We start from the raw sequence: 17,899 nt of genomic DNA on the forward strand, positions 1-17,899 counted from the left end.
GTTGTTGTGCCAAACAATGCCAGTCTATAATAAACGATTTAAAGTTAACCCACATTTTGAGGAGTTGATGATGTACACGGTGATGTCAACGAATCATGAATAGGGAGCGTAGCATTAATGGCATCATAAGATGATAGCCTGTCATCTGCTAGATTGAATGATTTGTTGATGACTCTGAAAGGGTGGATTTAACATTGTTAATTTTCAAAGTTGATAAATCTAAGCTTCATTTCACTACTATGACTAAGGTAAACTATATCTTGATTACCTTGTACATGAGCCAAAAAAAAACTTACGGGACAAAAACAGTGTGGCGTTAGTGTTGGTTTGGTGACCTCGACTAATTTCCTCCTATTTTTCGCCAACACTTGAAAGTTAGTGGTATTGATATGATCTGAACAAATTACACTATTCTTTTTTTGTGGGCGTCCACGTTAGTCTGTTATTACCATTTTTTTCCATGTATCCCTTAAATTTGGATTTTTAGAAAACCTGTTAAAAGTTCACATTAAGTAATTCTAGTAAAATGTGTTAATACTCATAATACGTGTATTATATTTAATAATAAACGTATACGTAATACGTCTATTATTATATAACTATGTTTATTAAAAAAAGCTAGCAATATAATATTTTAAATAAACCAAATCCCAAAAATGTCTCTCTCTACTTTTGCCTATGCCGTTTTTATCGATAAATATCTACAAACAAACCGGTAACAACACTATCGCTCGGCGACAGTGACTTCTCGGAAATAGACTTCGATCAGTCGCTCGATCGATCCGCATATTTTATGAGGGCGAGCGACCTGTGTTTGTAAAAAATCGAGTCAACACGACCGATAATATTTGTAATTTTTAAGTTTAAAAAAGGTTTAAAAGAAGTATACAAGTAATAATGTGATTAAAAAATACTTACGTATGAAAGGTGATCTCTTTTTGCAGCAAAAAACAGAACAATTTGGCATTTTTTTTTGTAGGACGTTGATTCAATCGCGCAACTAGATTTAGTCTAGTGATTAGTCCGGTTGCAACTAGTTTTATTGTACGCATATGGCCATTTGGCCTTATAACTTGACAGAGAGGAACGCCTGTAAATGGCTACTCCCCTCCGTGTTGCTCTGTGATTTTTAGTTTAAAAATATTAATTATTCGTTTAGTAGTTGCTAAATAAATAAGTATTTATTATTTATTTATTTACTTATTTGCAGAAAAAAAGATACAATTTATGTGATAAAGAGTGCAGCAAAAACAATGAACAGTTTGACAGTGCACTGTGTTTCTAAAGTAATAATACTAAAGTACATACGATATTATATACTAACATAAGAATATGATATAAAGCTAGATAAGTAGAAGGTATAAGTAGATAGGTATGTGATTTTCCAAGTATATTGCTTTGCATAACTCTTGATATAAACTTAATTTAGACTTTATTAACCACGCGTTTTAAAGTTAACTTCCACTAACGCATGCATACCTAGTTACATTTTAAGGCAGCCTTCAAAAAATAAATGAATGAATGGGCAGAGTTATTGTTCTTTATTTTTGTATCGAAATTAAATTCTAAGATTTCGACTTAAATCGTTGCAAATAATAAATAGAAAAATATTTCAACACCAACCTTGAAGAAGATTACATACATAATACATTCAAATATTTTTGTTTTTGTGTAATGGATAAGGTAAGGTATAAAAAAAATTCGCATCAACTTCCTCATACACTGATGGTTACTTAAATCGAAGAACTTGATGAACTTGAACGAACAGTGTTAAAGAGAAGAAAGAATTTAACACCGTAGGAACCAGCATCAGCACATAGTTACCGGGAAAAGTTAAGGTACATCGTATTCTAAGTTATTCAGCCTTAGCAAATATCATTTGGAATGAGGATTGATGAGAATCACATGAGAATGTGTGTTAAAAGAATACTTAAAAAACTATTAACCTTAAATAAAGTAATAAAAAAATGAAAATAAATTATGAATGAAAATGTATACGATAAAATATTTTTTTTCTTTTGTAATTATATATATTTATTTATACAAAATATTATACATATTTACAATTCACAACTTAAGAACTAAATACTTACAGATAGTTTTGGTATAAATCATGTCCGCGTGGAATTGTGCCAAGAATGCTGGCAGCATTTCCCGGTTGAATCGCTATGCCGATGCTCTGGGCAAAAAATGCACCAGCCCTCTTGTCACCAGTGGAGGCAATAAGGCGAGGTGTTATCTCATTTAAAAAATGTTTAGCACTGCTACTAATAAATAAATTTGAAGTGTGGCGATGAGAATTTTACATAAGTTGAGAAATCGATCCAATACAATCAGAACTCTCGTATTGAAAATTTTGTGTTTTTATCAGAATTAATGTAAAACATATATTTTTAATCATAAATTAAGATCGTCCAGGGGGTGTTTTTAGTAATTTTATAATTTTCCTACATCATTCGAATGATATATGTAGTTAAATAATTCGAATACTACAATATAAGTCACGTATATTTCTATTTCTGTTCTCTAGCCTGTTTAGAAGTACAGAGTGCCTAGTGCGAGTTTTATTCACAGAAACATGGGAGAAACGCGTTTATACGTGAAGATTATTTTGCATGGGAATTTAAACACTGCAGCCTAGACGATAAAGAATAATATACGATACAATCGATACAGAGTCATCTAGCGGCAAACGCGAGAACTAGGTTGACATGCCGAATTTCCCATACATAATTGTGTTTGCTCGCAAACGAAAAAAAAACCGACTTCAATTACATCGACGAGTAATACAACGTAGATCAACGAAAAAATACTCAAGTAACTGCGCGTTATCAAAGATTACTCAAAAAGTAGTTATCAGATCTCAATGAAATTTATACGTGACCACATGACAAATATCAGCTTACGATTAAATTAAAAATTATTAAAATCGGTATTCGGGGTTCGGTATCGGTATTTATTAAAATCGGTCTTCTTTCCAACAAAAAAAGAATTATCAAAATCGGTACACCCAGTAAAAAGTTATTGCGGATTTTCAAGAGTTTCCCTCGATTTCTCTGGGATCCCATCATCAGATCCTGGTTTCCTTATCATGGTCCCAAACTAGGGATATCTGCTTTCCAGCAAAAAAAGAATTATCAAAATCGGTACATCCAGTAGAAAGTTATGCGGTATAATACAACGTAGGTCGACGAAAAAAGCGTCAAGTAAAAACGCATTATTAGATATAGCTCGAAAAGTAATTGTTAGATCTCAAATAAATTTAAATGGGACCAATTGGCACACACTACCTTTCGATTAAAAGAAAATTTGTCGAAATCGCTCCACCCAGTCAAAAGTTCCGATGTAACATACATTAAAAAAAAAAAAAATACAGTCGAATTGAGAATCTCCTTCTTTTTTGGAAGTCGGTTAAAAATGAAGTTTACGCCCTTTATTGCGAGACGGATTATACAAAACTCGCACTAGGCACTCAGTTGTCAAACGATCAAATTTACCACTGACAGCATTGAGATTGACATTGCTCTGTCTTTAACATATATGTATATGGATAATATTTGATTATTCTTATGCCGATCATTTGCCGCTCTACTTAGTGTTAAATATTTTGCTATCACCATGGAAGAAAGTGTTGCTTTAGATTCCAGTAAACAAAAACAGTTTGTCAAGTCAGTCAGAGGGATTAAGAAATTGTTAAAGGTATCTTTGTTTTATAACCACGTGAATGTTTCTATTAACCTAACTTTTGATTTGATGATATATTGATTTATTTTTTAGAAAAACACCAAGAAAGTAAAACAAAATGAGGAATCAAAACCATTTAAGAAGTCAGTACCAGTTAAGAAGCCAATACCTGAAGAAAAAAAGAAAGTAAAAGAAGATGTTAAAAAAACCAACAGTAATAAAAAACGTGAAATACGAAACAGAGGATTGGTGTATCTTTCTCATATTCCACATGGATTTTATGAGGTTAATTTCAAAACACTCATTTTGACCTTTTTTGTTTTCTTCTTAACGAATTCATATAGTACTTATTAACAAGTTGTTTGTTACTAACATTTATCAATAAATATAAGATGTTGTGCAAATAATTATAAAATATAATTTATGCAATTCACATGTCAATTATTAGCTAAATAATAAATATCCACACATACACACACGGTTGTCTGTTCCTAAAGTAAGTAACTTAATGCTTGTGTTATAGGTAACAGCTGACTGGTATAACTTCATTTTTTTTCTATAAACATACTTATAATTTATACATATATAAATAAATATTTATATTACACCCAGACTCGGGTGGGAATCGAACCCACAACCCTCGGAGCAGAAAGCAGGGTCACTACAAACAGTGCCAACGGGTTAGTCAAAGCTAATAATGTATTACTTGAAAATATTGCATTTTTCACTAATTATACTTTATCTTGAATATTTTTCAGTATCAAATGACGGAATATTTTAAACAGTTTGGTATGGTAACAAATACAAGAGTAATTAGATCTAAGCATACTGGGAACTCAAAGGGTTATGCCTTTGTGGAGTTCAAGGAGCCTGCTGTTGCTGAAATTGTTGCCGAGACGATGAATAATTATTTGATGGGAAAGAGATTGATTAAAGGTATTAAAATAACAACAATTTGTAGTGATTACAATATTGGTCTAGCCTTAAAAGGTGTTGCAAATGAAGATGAAAAAAAGACCTCCTCTAAAGTAAAAGGATCCTGGCCAGTGTGTCAACATGTTAAATATTCGCTGTGATATACAACATAAAATAAACAATATACTCATTATATATATAAAAAAATCATTGTTATAACACATAATGATAATAACTAAAATATTCTTGTGTATATGTTACAGTTAAACCCAGTTTTTAGATAGAATAGTTTAGAAATAGATAGATAGAAGCATTTTCACTAGTTAGAAACAGTTCTTGTTAAATGCCTTTGCTAAAAATAGAAATAACTTTTTAATTTTTTTTGGTTGTATGTATTTATTTAATAACAAATAGGTGATGTAATCTATATTTTAAACAAAATTATTTTTGCAGCGGTGTACATACCACCTGAAAAGCAAAAGTTGCATGCAAGGAGAAAAAAATGGAATTTTCAAAACAATCCAGGAAGTGAACTAAGACTAAAAATGAAAAAGGTATAATAGGTATAAAATAAATTATATTAAATTTTCATTATTGTAAATTGATGTACTTATGTTATCTTTTAGGCATTGAATGCAGAAAAAACTGACAAGGAAGAGCTTTTGATCGCAAAAAAACTCTTATCCAAGTATGCTTTTGTTGTTATATAGAATTTATATATAAATTATTATATTTTATTATTTTTTTTCAATGACTGATTGCTTTGTTACAGTCTTTCAAATACTAAAGAAAAGTTACAAAAATTGGGTATTGATTATGAATTCTTTGTACCAGTTGATGTACCAGAAGTTTTAAACAAATTTGTTGAAACATGTAAAGATGATGTTAAAAATTTAGATACAACTACAGTAGTATCAGAGAAGAAAGTAAAAGCTGAAGAAAAAATAAAAAAACCATCAATAATTAAAAGTGAATCAATAGATGTGAAAACAAAACTACTTGATGTAAAGAATGAAAATCCCAAAAACAAACAAACCAAACAAAAAATTACAAAATCACAGAAAGAACAATTAAAAGAAAATGTAAATAAAAATTTAACCCAAGGAAAGGACACGAAAAAAAAATTACATAAACAGGAGAAATCAAATAAAGAAGTTTCTCAGAAAGAATCTGAAACATTTATTAAAATTAACGAATCAGAGAGTGACAGTGCAGACTTTGATTCTGATGCATTTGAAGAGATCATTAATAGTGATGATGATGAGTTATCATCAGATGATCAGAGTGATAATAGTGACTTATCAGATGGTCAGAGTGATGATGATGACTTATCAGGTGATCAGGATGATGATGATAACTTACTATCTGGTGAAGAGAGTGAAGATTTGAATGAGGTAGTACAGAAATCAAATAATGTTAAAGGAAAAATGTAAGTAATTTTTGTTATGTAGTACTACTTTCTGTACTTAAACTTTATTTTTTATAGTTTATATTACTTTTTTCTTTATTGTGTTTTTGTTACATGTAATATGTATTACACATCATATTGAGAATTTAACAAAAATTAATGTTGAGTACGGCTAAATGAATTTTTATTAATTTGCTTTGTAATGGTAAACTGATTTTTTAAAGGATATACTCATCATTTATATGACAGAAATTGTTGTAATTTATTTTCAGAAAAACAAACGTTGCACAAGAAAAAAGTGAAGTAAAGCTAGTAAAGAGTAAGCAAGACAAAGGAATGACAAAAAATATACCAGAAAAGAGAAAGAATGCTACAAGTAAGTTTTGTTTTTTATTTTTTACTGTCCTTCACTTAATAAAATAAACAATACTACTCTTCAATTTAATATTGTATTCTTTTTTAACTGTATGTTACATTTTCATAGCCAAAATGAACTTATATAAATAAATGTTTTTTATTTTATTATGTTTTCTCTAGGTGAGCCAGTCACTCCAAAAAAGGGAAAATTTGAAAAGCAAAGTAAGAAAACACTGAATAAAGTAATTAAAAAGAGAAAATAAATAAATAACCAATTGTTTTTCTTTATTTTTTGTAACAATGTTTTAAATTAAGAGATAATTAAAACAAGAATAAATTAAACATATAAGAAAAAAATTGTTTACTTTTTAAAAATCACATATACCTTTACGATGCTGGTATTACAATGGAAGATACAAGATTGCTGAAAAACTATAATATATGCTACTTTTGACAAAATATTTGTCACAATTTATTAAGACCACACAACAAGTGATGTGTGACATTATTAAAAATTATATCATAAAATTTTAATGTAAAATTTTTTGTTTGTTTATTTAAATACATATAAAATTAATATTTTTATTATTTTATACTGTAATGAAGTCTTATAAAATTGTTTATAAAATAGAGATTAAGATAGTAGCATCGTCATTTACGCAATATGTGGTAAAAGTGTAGACTGTCTGTCAGTTTTTCTTACAGGGTTCTGTATGTAGATTCTATGTGTAGAAGTATGTATCAATAAAAAAGTTTAGGTTTTAATATACTTTTAATGTATATTGTATACACAGTACACAAAAATTAATTTCTGTTAGATTACATGTCTAATATAACTTAATGTCAGAAATTATTTATTTTGTAGCATTTTAGATAACTTTTTGAGAATTACATTAAGATCTACAATTAAGTATTTATTCTGTATTTAATTTAACTATGACAGGTCTTTCATCTTCTTCATCATTATCTAGGCCTGTAAAGTCCCATTGAAGTTTTTGTGTTAAGTTTTCCTTAAACCTATCAATCATAGTCTGTAACCGTCCATCCACCTTGCTAGCATATGCTGTGCGGAAGAACTCTCGTAATTTCTTATAAACTAAATTCTTATTCATAACAATATCTGCCAAAAATTCTTCTGGCATTTCATCTATTTGTATCTCTATTGTTCTGATGAAGTGGAAGAAAACACTCCTGTGTTTGTGAATAGCTTCATCACAGGAGCATAGTAAAACTACTAGATTTTTCCAGTGTTCAAAAGCCTCAAGGGAGTGCCCAATAAGGAAACAAAGGTATGCAAATTGAAGCTCACCAATGATATGTAGAGGCCTAAAAAGTAGTTAAAAATTAATGTTGTTTTAAAATTAAACGTAGGATACATTTTAATGTTAAAAAATTAAATAATTTAAAGAAAACAAGAAAATACATCTTTAACCTTTTATAAAAAAGTTTTAGAGTAGCAGTATTCTTTTTAATATTAATACATATTTATATTTTGAGATAAAAAAAAATATGATTCAATAGGAAAAGTAAATTGTTCTAAGTTTTAATGTTTACTATTAAATAATATGTGTAATATAATGCTGTGTGGCTACGGCACTAAAGAATTTAGCCACCCTCTCTCTTCCCGTGGGTGTCGTAAGAGGCGACTAAGGGATAACAAGGTTCCACAACCACCTTGGAACTTAGAAGCCGACCGATGGCGGCATAACCATCCAGCTGCTGGCTTTGAAATACACAGGCCGAAGACGGGCAACAGCGTCTTCGGTGCGACAAAGCCAGTACTGCGGTCACCAACCCGCCTGCCCAGCGTGGTGACTATGGGCAAAACACATGAGTTCACGTTATTTTTGGCGTAAACTTGTGGAGGCCTATGTCCAGCAGTGGACTGTATAGGCTGTAATGATGATGATGATTAAATAATAATAAATATTTTTCATAGCCATTAGTAGTGTTTAAATATCTCAATAATTTCAACTTACTCATCATGTTGTGAGATCATGAGATCTAAAGTATAAGATTGGTCTAAATAGTGCTTTGTGATTTCCTCTGCTGTAGAACCTGGTGGGTATTTATCTTGAGGTATTTCTGTAAACCTCATTGCTGCTCCTATGAAGAAGCACGATATTGTAAAGAAAAAACACTACTAATAAAATAAAATTACACACTTGTACCCAAAATGCACATACAGATAATAGTAGATATAAATTTGATAATTTTTTTACACTATGTTTTATGTAAAATTACACATTTAAGTTGTTTTACTAAACAAAATTTACATAATATTTTCTGTCGAAACACTAAACAAATTTTATGTTGAAAAGTATTTAAATATATAATCTGTATCTAATAATATTATAGTGAAATTAAAGAAAAAATAAATGGTGTTAAGCAACTAAATAGTAAACATGTATATTTATACATTATTACAAAATAACATAAGTGTACCTGGGGCTGGCTTTAAATCTGGTAACATAGCCTTTTCTTTTTCTTCTCTTGTAGTTCTTTTAACCCTTTTAGCATCAGACTGGCCAGATGTAGATTGACCACTTTGACAGCCTTTTAATTCAGAATCGGATTCCATTGATTCATTTGCTTTAACCCCTCTAGGTCTATCCTTATCACTCATGGGAAGAAGGTCAACAGAAGCTCTGATAAGACCATTTATTGGAGATAATTTCTTTGCTAATTCAGCTGGAATATTTTAAGGAATAATATGAATAAAAAGAAAAGAAATACATTAAAGAATACAATTGTTATGTAAATGCATAGCTTCCTTGACAGTTTTGGGATGTCAACTGTTGTGGTATCGTAATTTGTTTAATTGCTTAAAAGCCAGCTGCTGTGACTTCAATTTCTGTGTATTCCATGTTTGTATTTTGTCCCCACCGCCTAAAAGGGTCCGTAAGTTTTTTGGTTTATTGTTAAGAACTTGACACCAACTGTTAGGAAAATTATCTAACAATCTGTAGAGAAGCAGTATGGCATGATAGCATAGATTAAACTTGCACCCTTATCTTGTCTAGAAAAATAGGTCTTTGCCTGGTAGTGAGATGTTATGTGTATCTCCAGCTTGTCTGGTTATATGGTTAATAAGAAATATCATTTCAACTATCCAAACATGGTACTCAAATATATTTCATGTATAAATTATAAATTATATAAAAAATGTTTAATGATTACCTTTTACAAATAGAGTGGTAATTACCTGTTATTTGTGAGGTTAACAGTTTCCATTTTTGCCAAATCTCATATGGATAGGGAGCTAGATGTTTATCTATGTTAAGAAGATTGTCTTTTAGACGCTGAATACTTTCTTCGCTGATTTCATCCTTACTTATATCTTCCATATTTTTATCCCACATTTTAACCATGAACTCCTTTTTTTCGAAATAATGCATAAACCCTGACCTAAAAATGTAATTTATATTAATATTTTGTACTGCTGTGTTGACAACTTTTTGAATGGTCAAATTTCAAGAACAGGTTCAATTTGAAAAATTATTTTTCTATCGCATATGTATTTGAAGTTTTACATGTAACAAAATATAATTGAAATTTAAGGTGAGTGCAAACTTGTTTTCTAATAATCATCATATATTTATATTATTTGCAGGTGTGTTAATAATGATAATATGATTTTATACGTAGTTAAAAACTAATACTAATGTTGAAATGGTACTGTTTCCAAATTCTTAAGAGATCTCTTAGTATCTTAACAATAATTCATGAAAACTTACCTTGGTGAAATGTCTCCAGTTCCTTTACTTACAGCAGAATAGTGAATATAGTGAATGCCCGGCGGAATCATTTTTATTCCACGAAAATCTTCGTCTGTGTTCCAACATTGCATATCAATACCAAATTGCGTCTCTTCGGGTACACCGAGAAACACAAATGTTCCTCCTTCAACGAGGAGCTTTTTAGCAGTGTCTTGGTCCATTTTGTACTGTTTGTGATAAATACAACTCAGTAAATTATATTAAAAATACAACATACAAAGTAAATATGTTTACAATTTTACACCCAGTTTCCGTTGACATTGACAAACGACAGGAACTGTGTTGCCAACCCCAAGAAACTAAAAAACATCAGCTCACTAATAAATAATTGTGTTTGCTCGCAAACGAAAAAAAAAAACCGACTTCAATTACATCGACGAGTAATACGTAGATCGACGAAAAAATAGTCAAGTAACTATGCGTTATCAAGGATTACTCAAAAAGTAGCAGATCTCAATAAAATTTGTATGTGACCACTTCGATTAAATTAAAAATTATCAAAATCGGTACACCCAGTAAAAAGTTATTGCGGATTTTCAAGAGTTTCCCTCGATTTCTCTGAGATCCTATCATCAGATCCTGGTTTCCTTTTCATGGTACCAAACTAGGGTTATCCCCTTTCCAACCAAAAAAAGAATTATCAAAATCGGTACATCCAGTAGAAAGTTATGCGGTATAATACAACGTAGGTCGACGAAAAAAGCGTCAAGTAAACGCATAAACGCGTAAAAACGCATTAATAGATATAACTCGAAAAGTAGTTGTTAGATCTCAAATAAATTTAAATGGGACCAATTGGCACACATCACCTTTCGATTAAAACAAAATTTATCGAAATCGGTCTACCTGGTCAAAAGTTCTGATGTAACATATATAAAAAAAAAGGAAAAAAAAACCAGTAGAATTGAGAACCTCCTCCTTTTTTGGAAGTCGGTTAAAAACAGGAGAAAGCCGTAGGTAAAGTAATAAAAGGTAGATTTCATACTTTTTTCATTATTTTCCACTTTCATCCTCAACTGCCTCATCTTTATTATTTTCAGACTCACTTTCCTTCTTAAAATCATACATATTTTTGTTAAATTTCTTTATGTGCCTTTTTGTGCCTTCAAATGAGTAGCAATGAGTTATTTTGGATTTAACTGTTTGCATTTGAAGATTTAATGTGATGTTTTTATGACCTTCCGGTCGATATTTTGATGCGTAATTAAGTTTTCAGTACCTGGGTGACCGAGCTTAGCTCGGTAATTTTAGTAAATCGTGTGTTTTGGGAATCATAGTTAAATACGAATTACATATTGATAAAATATGAATAGTATTTTTCGATTTTACCAACATAATAATAAAAACATATGAACTGACTATTTAAATAAAAAATAACGAGAGCAATTAGAAAAAAAAAAAAAATGATTATCGATCTTGGAAATATGAGGATTTGTTCCATGATCTGTTCGGTCGATTGCGACCGGCCAATTTCCTCTGAGCTATTACAATTTTATTTACAGGTGCAAAATTTATCTTTGTATTCTAACAATATTGTAGCCATTTTTTCATTGCCTAAAAACAGGGATAAAACGACATTCGACTTATTGCCCCCGAAATTCCCTGTATACTAAATTTCACGAAAATCGTTGGAGACATTTCCGAGATTCAGATTATATATACAAGAATTGCTCGTTTAATAGTATAAGATTAATATGTATAGCAGAAAATAATCTTTACACGGTGGCGCCGCAAGTAATCATAAAAATTTCTTCAGCAATTCACACAATTCACACATAGATTTAACATTTGTGAATGCTTGAAATGTTTTAAAATATCCGAAAAATACGTTTTGAAGAATTTTGTACGTGGTTAAGAACCATTTCACAAAAATCGGTAAATTGTAATATTTTGACGTCGTTAATCTCAGTGTTGGTTGCAATAATGTAATTTATATTCTTGAAATATAATAGAGCAACCTTTGTTGTAGTCGATAGTCAGATCAGAATTTTGATTTATATTATGTGTATAAAATTATTAACCTTTTCATCAGCCTCCTCCTTGGATAAACGGTCGCAATGTATACTTTGAAGCCCCACTTTTCAATAACCTCTACATTGAAACCATTTTAAAAATATATCGTAATATGTGGAATATAATTTTGTTGACGACTATCACAGATTTTTATTCCATTTGAATCTCTATTAAACGATAAAAAAATTTAAAGTTACGAGTATTTTCCAAATAAGTACAATTTTAAAAGCGATATTTTTCTTAGAAAACTAAAAAATTTTAACGAACTATCTTCATCAAAGTAAACTTACATCATTAAGGAATCCAAAAAAAAAAAAAAAAAAATTAAAAGATGTAATCATTTTTAACACATTTTATATTAAATAATAAAAAGATAGTATATATTACCACGCATCAAGCCAAGTAAATCAGTCGAGCACTAGTGCTCTTAGAGGTAAGGTCCACGCCAAATTCTGTGCAGCCGTCTCTTTCGCTCACACGCGCCAAGCGCCTGTTGTTATAGCGGATAAACCGCATTTGATACTTTCATAATAAAATATAAATAAAATAAACATATTACGAAAATGACTATAAAATAATATAATGATAATTTCTGTAAACAAATATATAATTTAATTTTCTTTTCTCACATTATCAATCCAAATAGGCATTTCAATCTGTTTGTCTTGTTATTTGTTAATTAATATGTTTGTCGGTGTCGATGTCATAAAATGCTATTTTATTTATATCGTTAATTTTAGATTCATTCGTAAACTGAAAAAACTAAATCAATTAAAAAAAAATTGTTTCATAAAATTGATTTTTTATTTTTATTTTAAATTTATTGACTGTTGTTATATAACATACTTTGTTGTAGTAAGATAATGGATCAGAGTTATGATTTATATTGTGTGTACAAAATTATTAACTTTTTCATCAGCCGCCTCAATGGGTAAACGGTCGAAATGTATTATTTGAAGTCCTATTTTTCTATAACCTATACCTTAAAACTGTATAAAAAAATGTGGTGATATGTGTAATATATATATACTGTGTGGCACGGTACTAAAGAATATAGGCACCCCCTCTCTTCCCGTGGGTGTCGTAAGAGGCGACTAAGGGATAACACAGTTCCGCTTCCACCTTGGAACTTAAAGGGCCGACCGTTGGCGGGATAACCATCCAACTTCTGGCTTTGAAATGCACGGGCCGAAGACGGGCGGCAACGTCTTCGGTGCGACAAAGCCAGCTCTGCGGTCACCAACCCGCCTGCCCAGCGTGGTTACTATGGGCAAAAGCCATGAGTTCACGTTATTTTTGGCGTAAACTTGTGGAGGCCTATGTCCAGCAGTGGACTGTATAGGCTGTAATGATGATGATAATGATGTGTAATATGTTTTTGTTAATACATAATACAGATTTTTTTCATTTGTATCTCCGTTAATCCGTAATAAAATTTTAAATTTACAAATATTTTCCAAATAAGTACAATTTTAAAAGCGATATTTTTCGTAGAAAACAAAGAAATTTTAAGGAACTATTTAAACCAAAGTAAATTTACATCATTTAGGAACATAAAAAAAATAATCAATATATTTAATTAGTTTTAATACCTTTTGTATTAAAAATAAAAAGATAGTATATAATACCACGCATCAAACCTAGTAAATCAGTCAAGACTCGAGCGCCAGCCCTCTTTGAGCTAAGGTCCACGCTAAATTCCGCGCAGCCGTCTCTTTTGCTCACACGCGCCAAACACCTGTTGTTATAGTGTGATAAACCGGTTTGATACTTTCACAAAAATAAAAAAATATGCGAAAATTACTGTAAAATAATGTAATGATAATTTCTGTAAACAAATGTATAATTTAATTTTTTTTTCTCACATTATCAATACAAATAGGCATGTAAATCTGTTTGTCTTGTTATTTGTTAATTAATATTTTTTTCGGTGTCATTGAGTTGAAATACGAGTAGCAAAAAGGTTATTCAACGTCACAGGAGATCGAAGAGCTGGCAGCTACCTCGGATAAATAATTAGTCTAGCTATACAACGGAATGCTGCCAGTATCTTCGGAACATTGCCTAAGAGCACTCCTTTTAACAATAGTTTTTAGTTATTATATTTATTTATTTATTGATACTTTATTACACAATAAATTAAAGAATTGTACAAAAGGTGGGCTTCATGCTAAAAGCATTCTCTACCAGCCAACCTTAGGACGTACAAGAGCAGACGAAAATTCAAATAAAGAAGAAAAAAGGGAGGAAATATAAAGTAACGTTAGTGGCTTAGTATATACATGTGCAAATAAATTCATATATATATATATATATATATATATATATATATATATATATATATATATATATATATATATATATACCATAAAAACATAAACATACATAAACAGATACAACCTTGCATACATAAATACATACAAACATACATACATACATATATGCATACATCCATACATACATACATACCTACATACCTACATACATAATACTTAATAAGCTGACGACAATAATATATATATGTATATATGTATATGTGTATGAAGACAATATTATATATATATATTTAAGGTTTTTAGTTTTAGGTTCATTGTTATAACTCAGTTAGTAAATAAAAAAAAAAAACACTAATTAAAAACTAATTGCATTATAATTTACTATACTACATATGAGTATAGTAAGTATGTTGTACCTATAGATAATTTATTTAGATAAAAGACATATATACCTACTATTAAATTTGGAACTGATGGATATTGATGAACACGCTGTCATAGAATTACACACTGTCTGGTAATGCCTATACATATGTATATTTAATGCAAAATTTTCACCAAAAATTCGTCTGAATTTTTTGAGTTGCCGTCGAGTGTTTAACACAGAGCCTGCCGTTAACTACAGCACCTGATTTTTTGTTTTAGTACAGATTTTTTTGCCTAATTATTTTTCAACAGGTGACGAATTCCCGTCTCGAGCACCACTACAGCGAGACGGTAGCGGCAATCAGAAATAGCGTTTTAGTTATCGTTTGCAATTAGTGGATTTAATAAACTACGCTGTATGCGATGCCTAATAAACTTTGAAGAGGTAGAAAGTGAACATGTCATCGAAGGTAAATTTAAATAGAGTTTATAAACGTTTTTTTTTTACGGTTTTTATAATTTAAATTATAATTATTAATAAGAAAGAACTATAATGTGTGGATGGATAAAGATGTACAAAAGGCTGTGCAAGAAAAGAAGAAAGCGTGGTTGGATTGGTTAGTAACAAAAGCTAACCAAAAAGTTCAAAAGGCAATGGATGATGAGATAAAGGAAGCAAGAACGAAGTATAAAAGATTGAAATTAGCGGCGAAAGAAGTTGTGTCTAGAAAGAAAGAAGAAAGAAAGGATGATTTTGATAGAAGGCTCACTGAAGATTACCAGTCAAACATCAACATTTTCTGGAAATCCGTCAAAACTGCCAGAGGAAAAACCTCTACCTCGGAACTGAGTACAATCAGGAGTCAAGATGGGAACATTATAAAAGGAGAAGAATGTGTGTTAAAGAGATGGAAAGAGTATTTTGAATGTTTGTTCGAAAGAGAGGAAGTGCAGGTACAAAATACGGCACCTTCCATGGAAGAGAGTATAAATGGTGATGAAAGTGAGATAAGCATGGATGAAATACTGAAAGCGTTGAAAAGTATGAGATTAGGTAAGGCTGCAGGGTATGGCAGGATTACCGTCGAAATGCTGAAGGCTGGACATGGCATAGTGGCTAGCTAGCTGTACCGCCTTTTCAATTTGTGCTGGCGAAATGGGCAAGTACCGGGAGACTGGTGAAAAGCCGTAATCGTTTCATTGTACAAGGGAAAAAGGTCACGACAGGACTGCAGGAATTGCCGCGGTATAAGCCTCCTCAGCGTCGTCGGTAAATTGTATGCAAAAGTGTTTTTTTTTTCTATGCCCCCGCACGTTATGCGAGTCTGTGTTCTCAAATCTCATTCATACTAGTTCTCGCATTAATTCTTCTCGCACTTTCATTCAGCATAATATTTCTTTCTTTCATCCTTCCTCATTCACACTGGCTTAAGGCTCTTAGTCTTTATTCTTATAGCTTATGCAAAAGTGTTGATTGAGAGGGTTGTGAATGAAACAGAGGATAAAGTATGGGATGCTCAAGCGGGATATAGAAAGGGAATGGGATGTACGGGTCAGATCTTTTCTTTGCAGTGCATAGCCGAAAAGTGTTTGGCCAAAAATAAAAAAGTCTATTGCGCGTTCGTGGATTTAGAAAAGGCCTATGACAGAGTGATGTGGAATGAATTGTGGTCAGCATTGTCCGTGAATAGTGTGAGCAGTATCCTCATACAAGCATTGCAATCTCGTTATAGGGATTCTAGTGTTTGTGTGAGGATAAATGGGGCATACACAGAATGGTTCAATATCGAAAAAGGTGTTAGACAGGGATGTGTAGCGTTACCGTGGCTGTTTAATCTGTTCATGGACAATTGTTTGAAAGATTTAAAAGAAAATGAAAGTGGGTTGAGAATTAATGAATTTCTCGTCAAATGTCTTCTCTACGCTGATGACCAAGTATTACTTGCGTCTTCGGCCGAGGAGTTGCAGGAGATGGTAACTGCTATGAGTGGAGCTTTTGTAAGAAAGGGAATGAAGATAATATAAAGAAGAAGAAAGTGATGGTGTTTGAAAGTGATGAGGCAGTGACAGACTGCAATATCGTGATTGGAGATGAACAAATTGAACAGGTGAATGAGTTTGTGTATTTGGGTTCAAAGTTTACAAGAGATAGAAAGTGTGAGAGTGATATTGAAAGAAGAGTGAATGCAGGAAACAGGGTGAATAGAGCCTTGCACTCATTTATGAGCAGTCGGAAGGTGTCTAACAAGGCTCGTTTGGCTGTGCATGAGGGGGTGTTGGTTCCGACACTCATGTACGGAAGTGAAAGTTGAGTATGGCAGAAGAAACATGAAAGCAGAATAAATGTAGTTGAGATGAGGGCGTTAAGAAGTATGATAGGAGTTAAACTGAATGACAGGATAAGAAATAGTGAGATAAGGAAACGTTGTGGTCTGTAAGAAGATGGTTTGTCATGTCGAGAGAATGAGTGAAGAACGATTGACGAAAAAAGTGTATAAGGTGAGTGTGGATATAAGGGTTGAAAGGGGTAGACCTAGCCGGACGTTCCGAGACCTCATTTCTGGACTACTATTTATAGTAGGTTTGAAATCTTTATAAAATTAATAGTTTACTTTCTTTGCTATAGTTTAAAAATCTTATATTAAATTATCAGAAAGTCCTAATAAAAGACATAACAAAAAAAGTGTCCTGAATTGTGACTTTGTTGCACCGAAGATGCGATTTATATATATATATTGAGTTTCCTTCAGCCGAATTGAGCAACCTCCTCTTTTTTTGAAGTCGGTTAAAAAAGACTTCATCCAAACCGGCAGCGAATCATTTTAACTCTCTCTTCTACTACTAATCCTTCACGATTTACTAAAAATAACGAGCTGAGCTCGGTCACCCAGGTACTAGTATATATATATATATATATATATATACATATATATATATGATGTGATATATATATATATGTATATCTTATAAAATTCACACACAGTCGTCTCTTCTTAAGGTAAGCAACTTAATGCCTGTGTTATAGGTAACAGGTGGCTGCAGCAATATTTTTTTGATAAATATACATAGAAAAAATACATATATAAATATATAAATACACA

The 17,899-nt window shown here is 31.3% G+C and overlaps 2 protein-coding genes across 3 annotated transcripts; one reads left to right on the forward strand and one right to left on the reverse strand.

The window, feature by feature from the left end:
* Nucleotides 1-3,476: 3,476 nt before the first annotated feature.
* On the forward strand, nt 3,477-6,656 carry LOC123655295 (MKI67 FHA domain-interacting nucleolar phosphoprotein-like). 2 transcript variants are annotated; one of them, XM_045591110.1, is made up of 9 exons: nt 3,477-3,699; nt 3,778-3,969; nt 4,443-4,620; nt 5,053-5,153; nt 5,226-5,287; nt 5,372-5,904; nt 5,935-6,028; nt 6,280-6,383; nt 6,545-6,656. In XM_045591110.1, exons 1-9 carry the CDS (start codon nt 3,619-3,621, stop codon nt 6,625-6,627), a joined length of 1,428 nt encoding a protein of 475 aa, XP_045447066.1. In that variant the 5' UTR covers nt 3,477-3,618; the 3' UTR covers nt 6,628-6,656. The 2 variants fall into 2 exon arrangements, with proteins under 2 accessions (XP_045447066.1, XP_045447065.1); XM_045591109.1 differs by having other exon boundaries at nt 5,372-6,028.
* A 461-nt stretch (nt 6,657-7,117) lies between these two features.
* Nucleotides 7,118-10,412, reverse strand: LOC123655296 (protein AAR2 homolog). Its single transcript, XM_045591111.1, has 5 exons — nt 10,102-10,412; nt 9,570-9,772; nt 8,810-9,055; nt 8,344-8,470; nt 7,118-7,690 (listed from the first exon to the last, which is right to left on the reverse strand). Exons 1-5 carry the CDS (start codon nt 10,302-10,304, stop codon nt 7,279-7,281), a joined length of 1,191 nt encoding a protein of 396 aa, XP_045447067.1. The 5' UTR covers nt 10,305-10,412; the 3' UTR covers nt 7,118-7,278.
* Between the last annotated feature and the right edge of the window lie 7,487 nt (nt 10,413-17,899).

The sequence above is a fragment of the Melitaea cinxia genome, chromosome 7, assembly GCF_905220565.1.
Source record: "Melitaea cinxia chromosome 7, ilMelCinx1.1, whole genome shotgun sequence".
NCBI lineage: Eukaryota > Metazoa > Arthropoda > Insecta > Lepidoptera > Nymphalidae > Melitaea > Melitaea cinxia.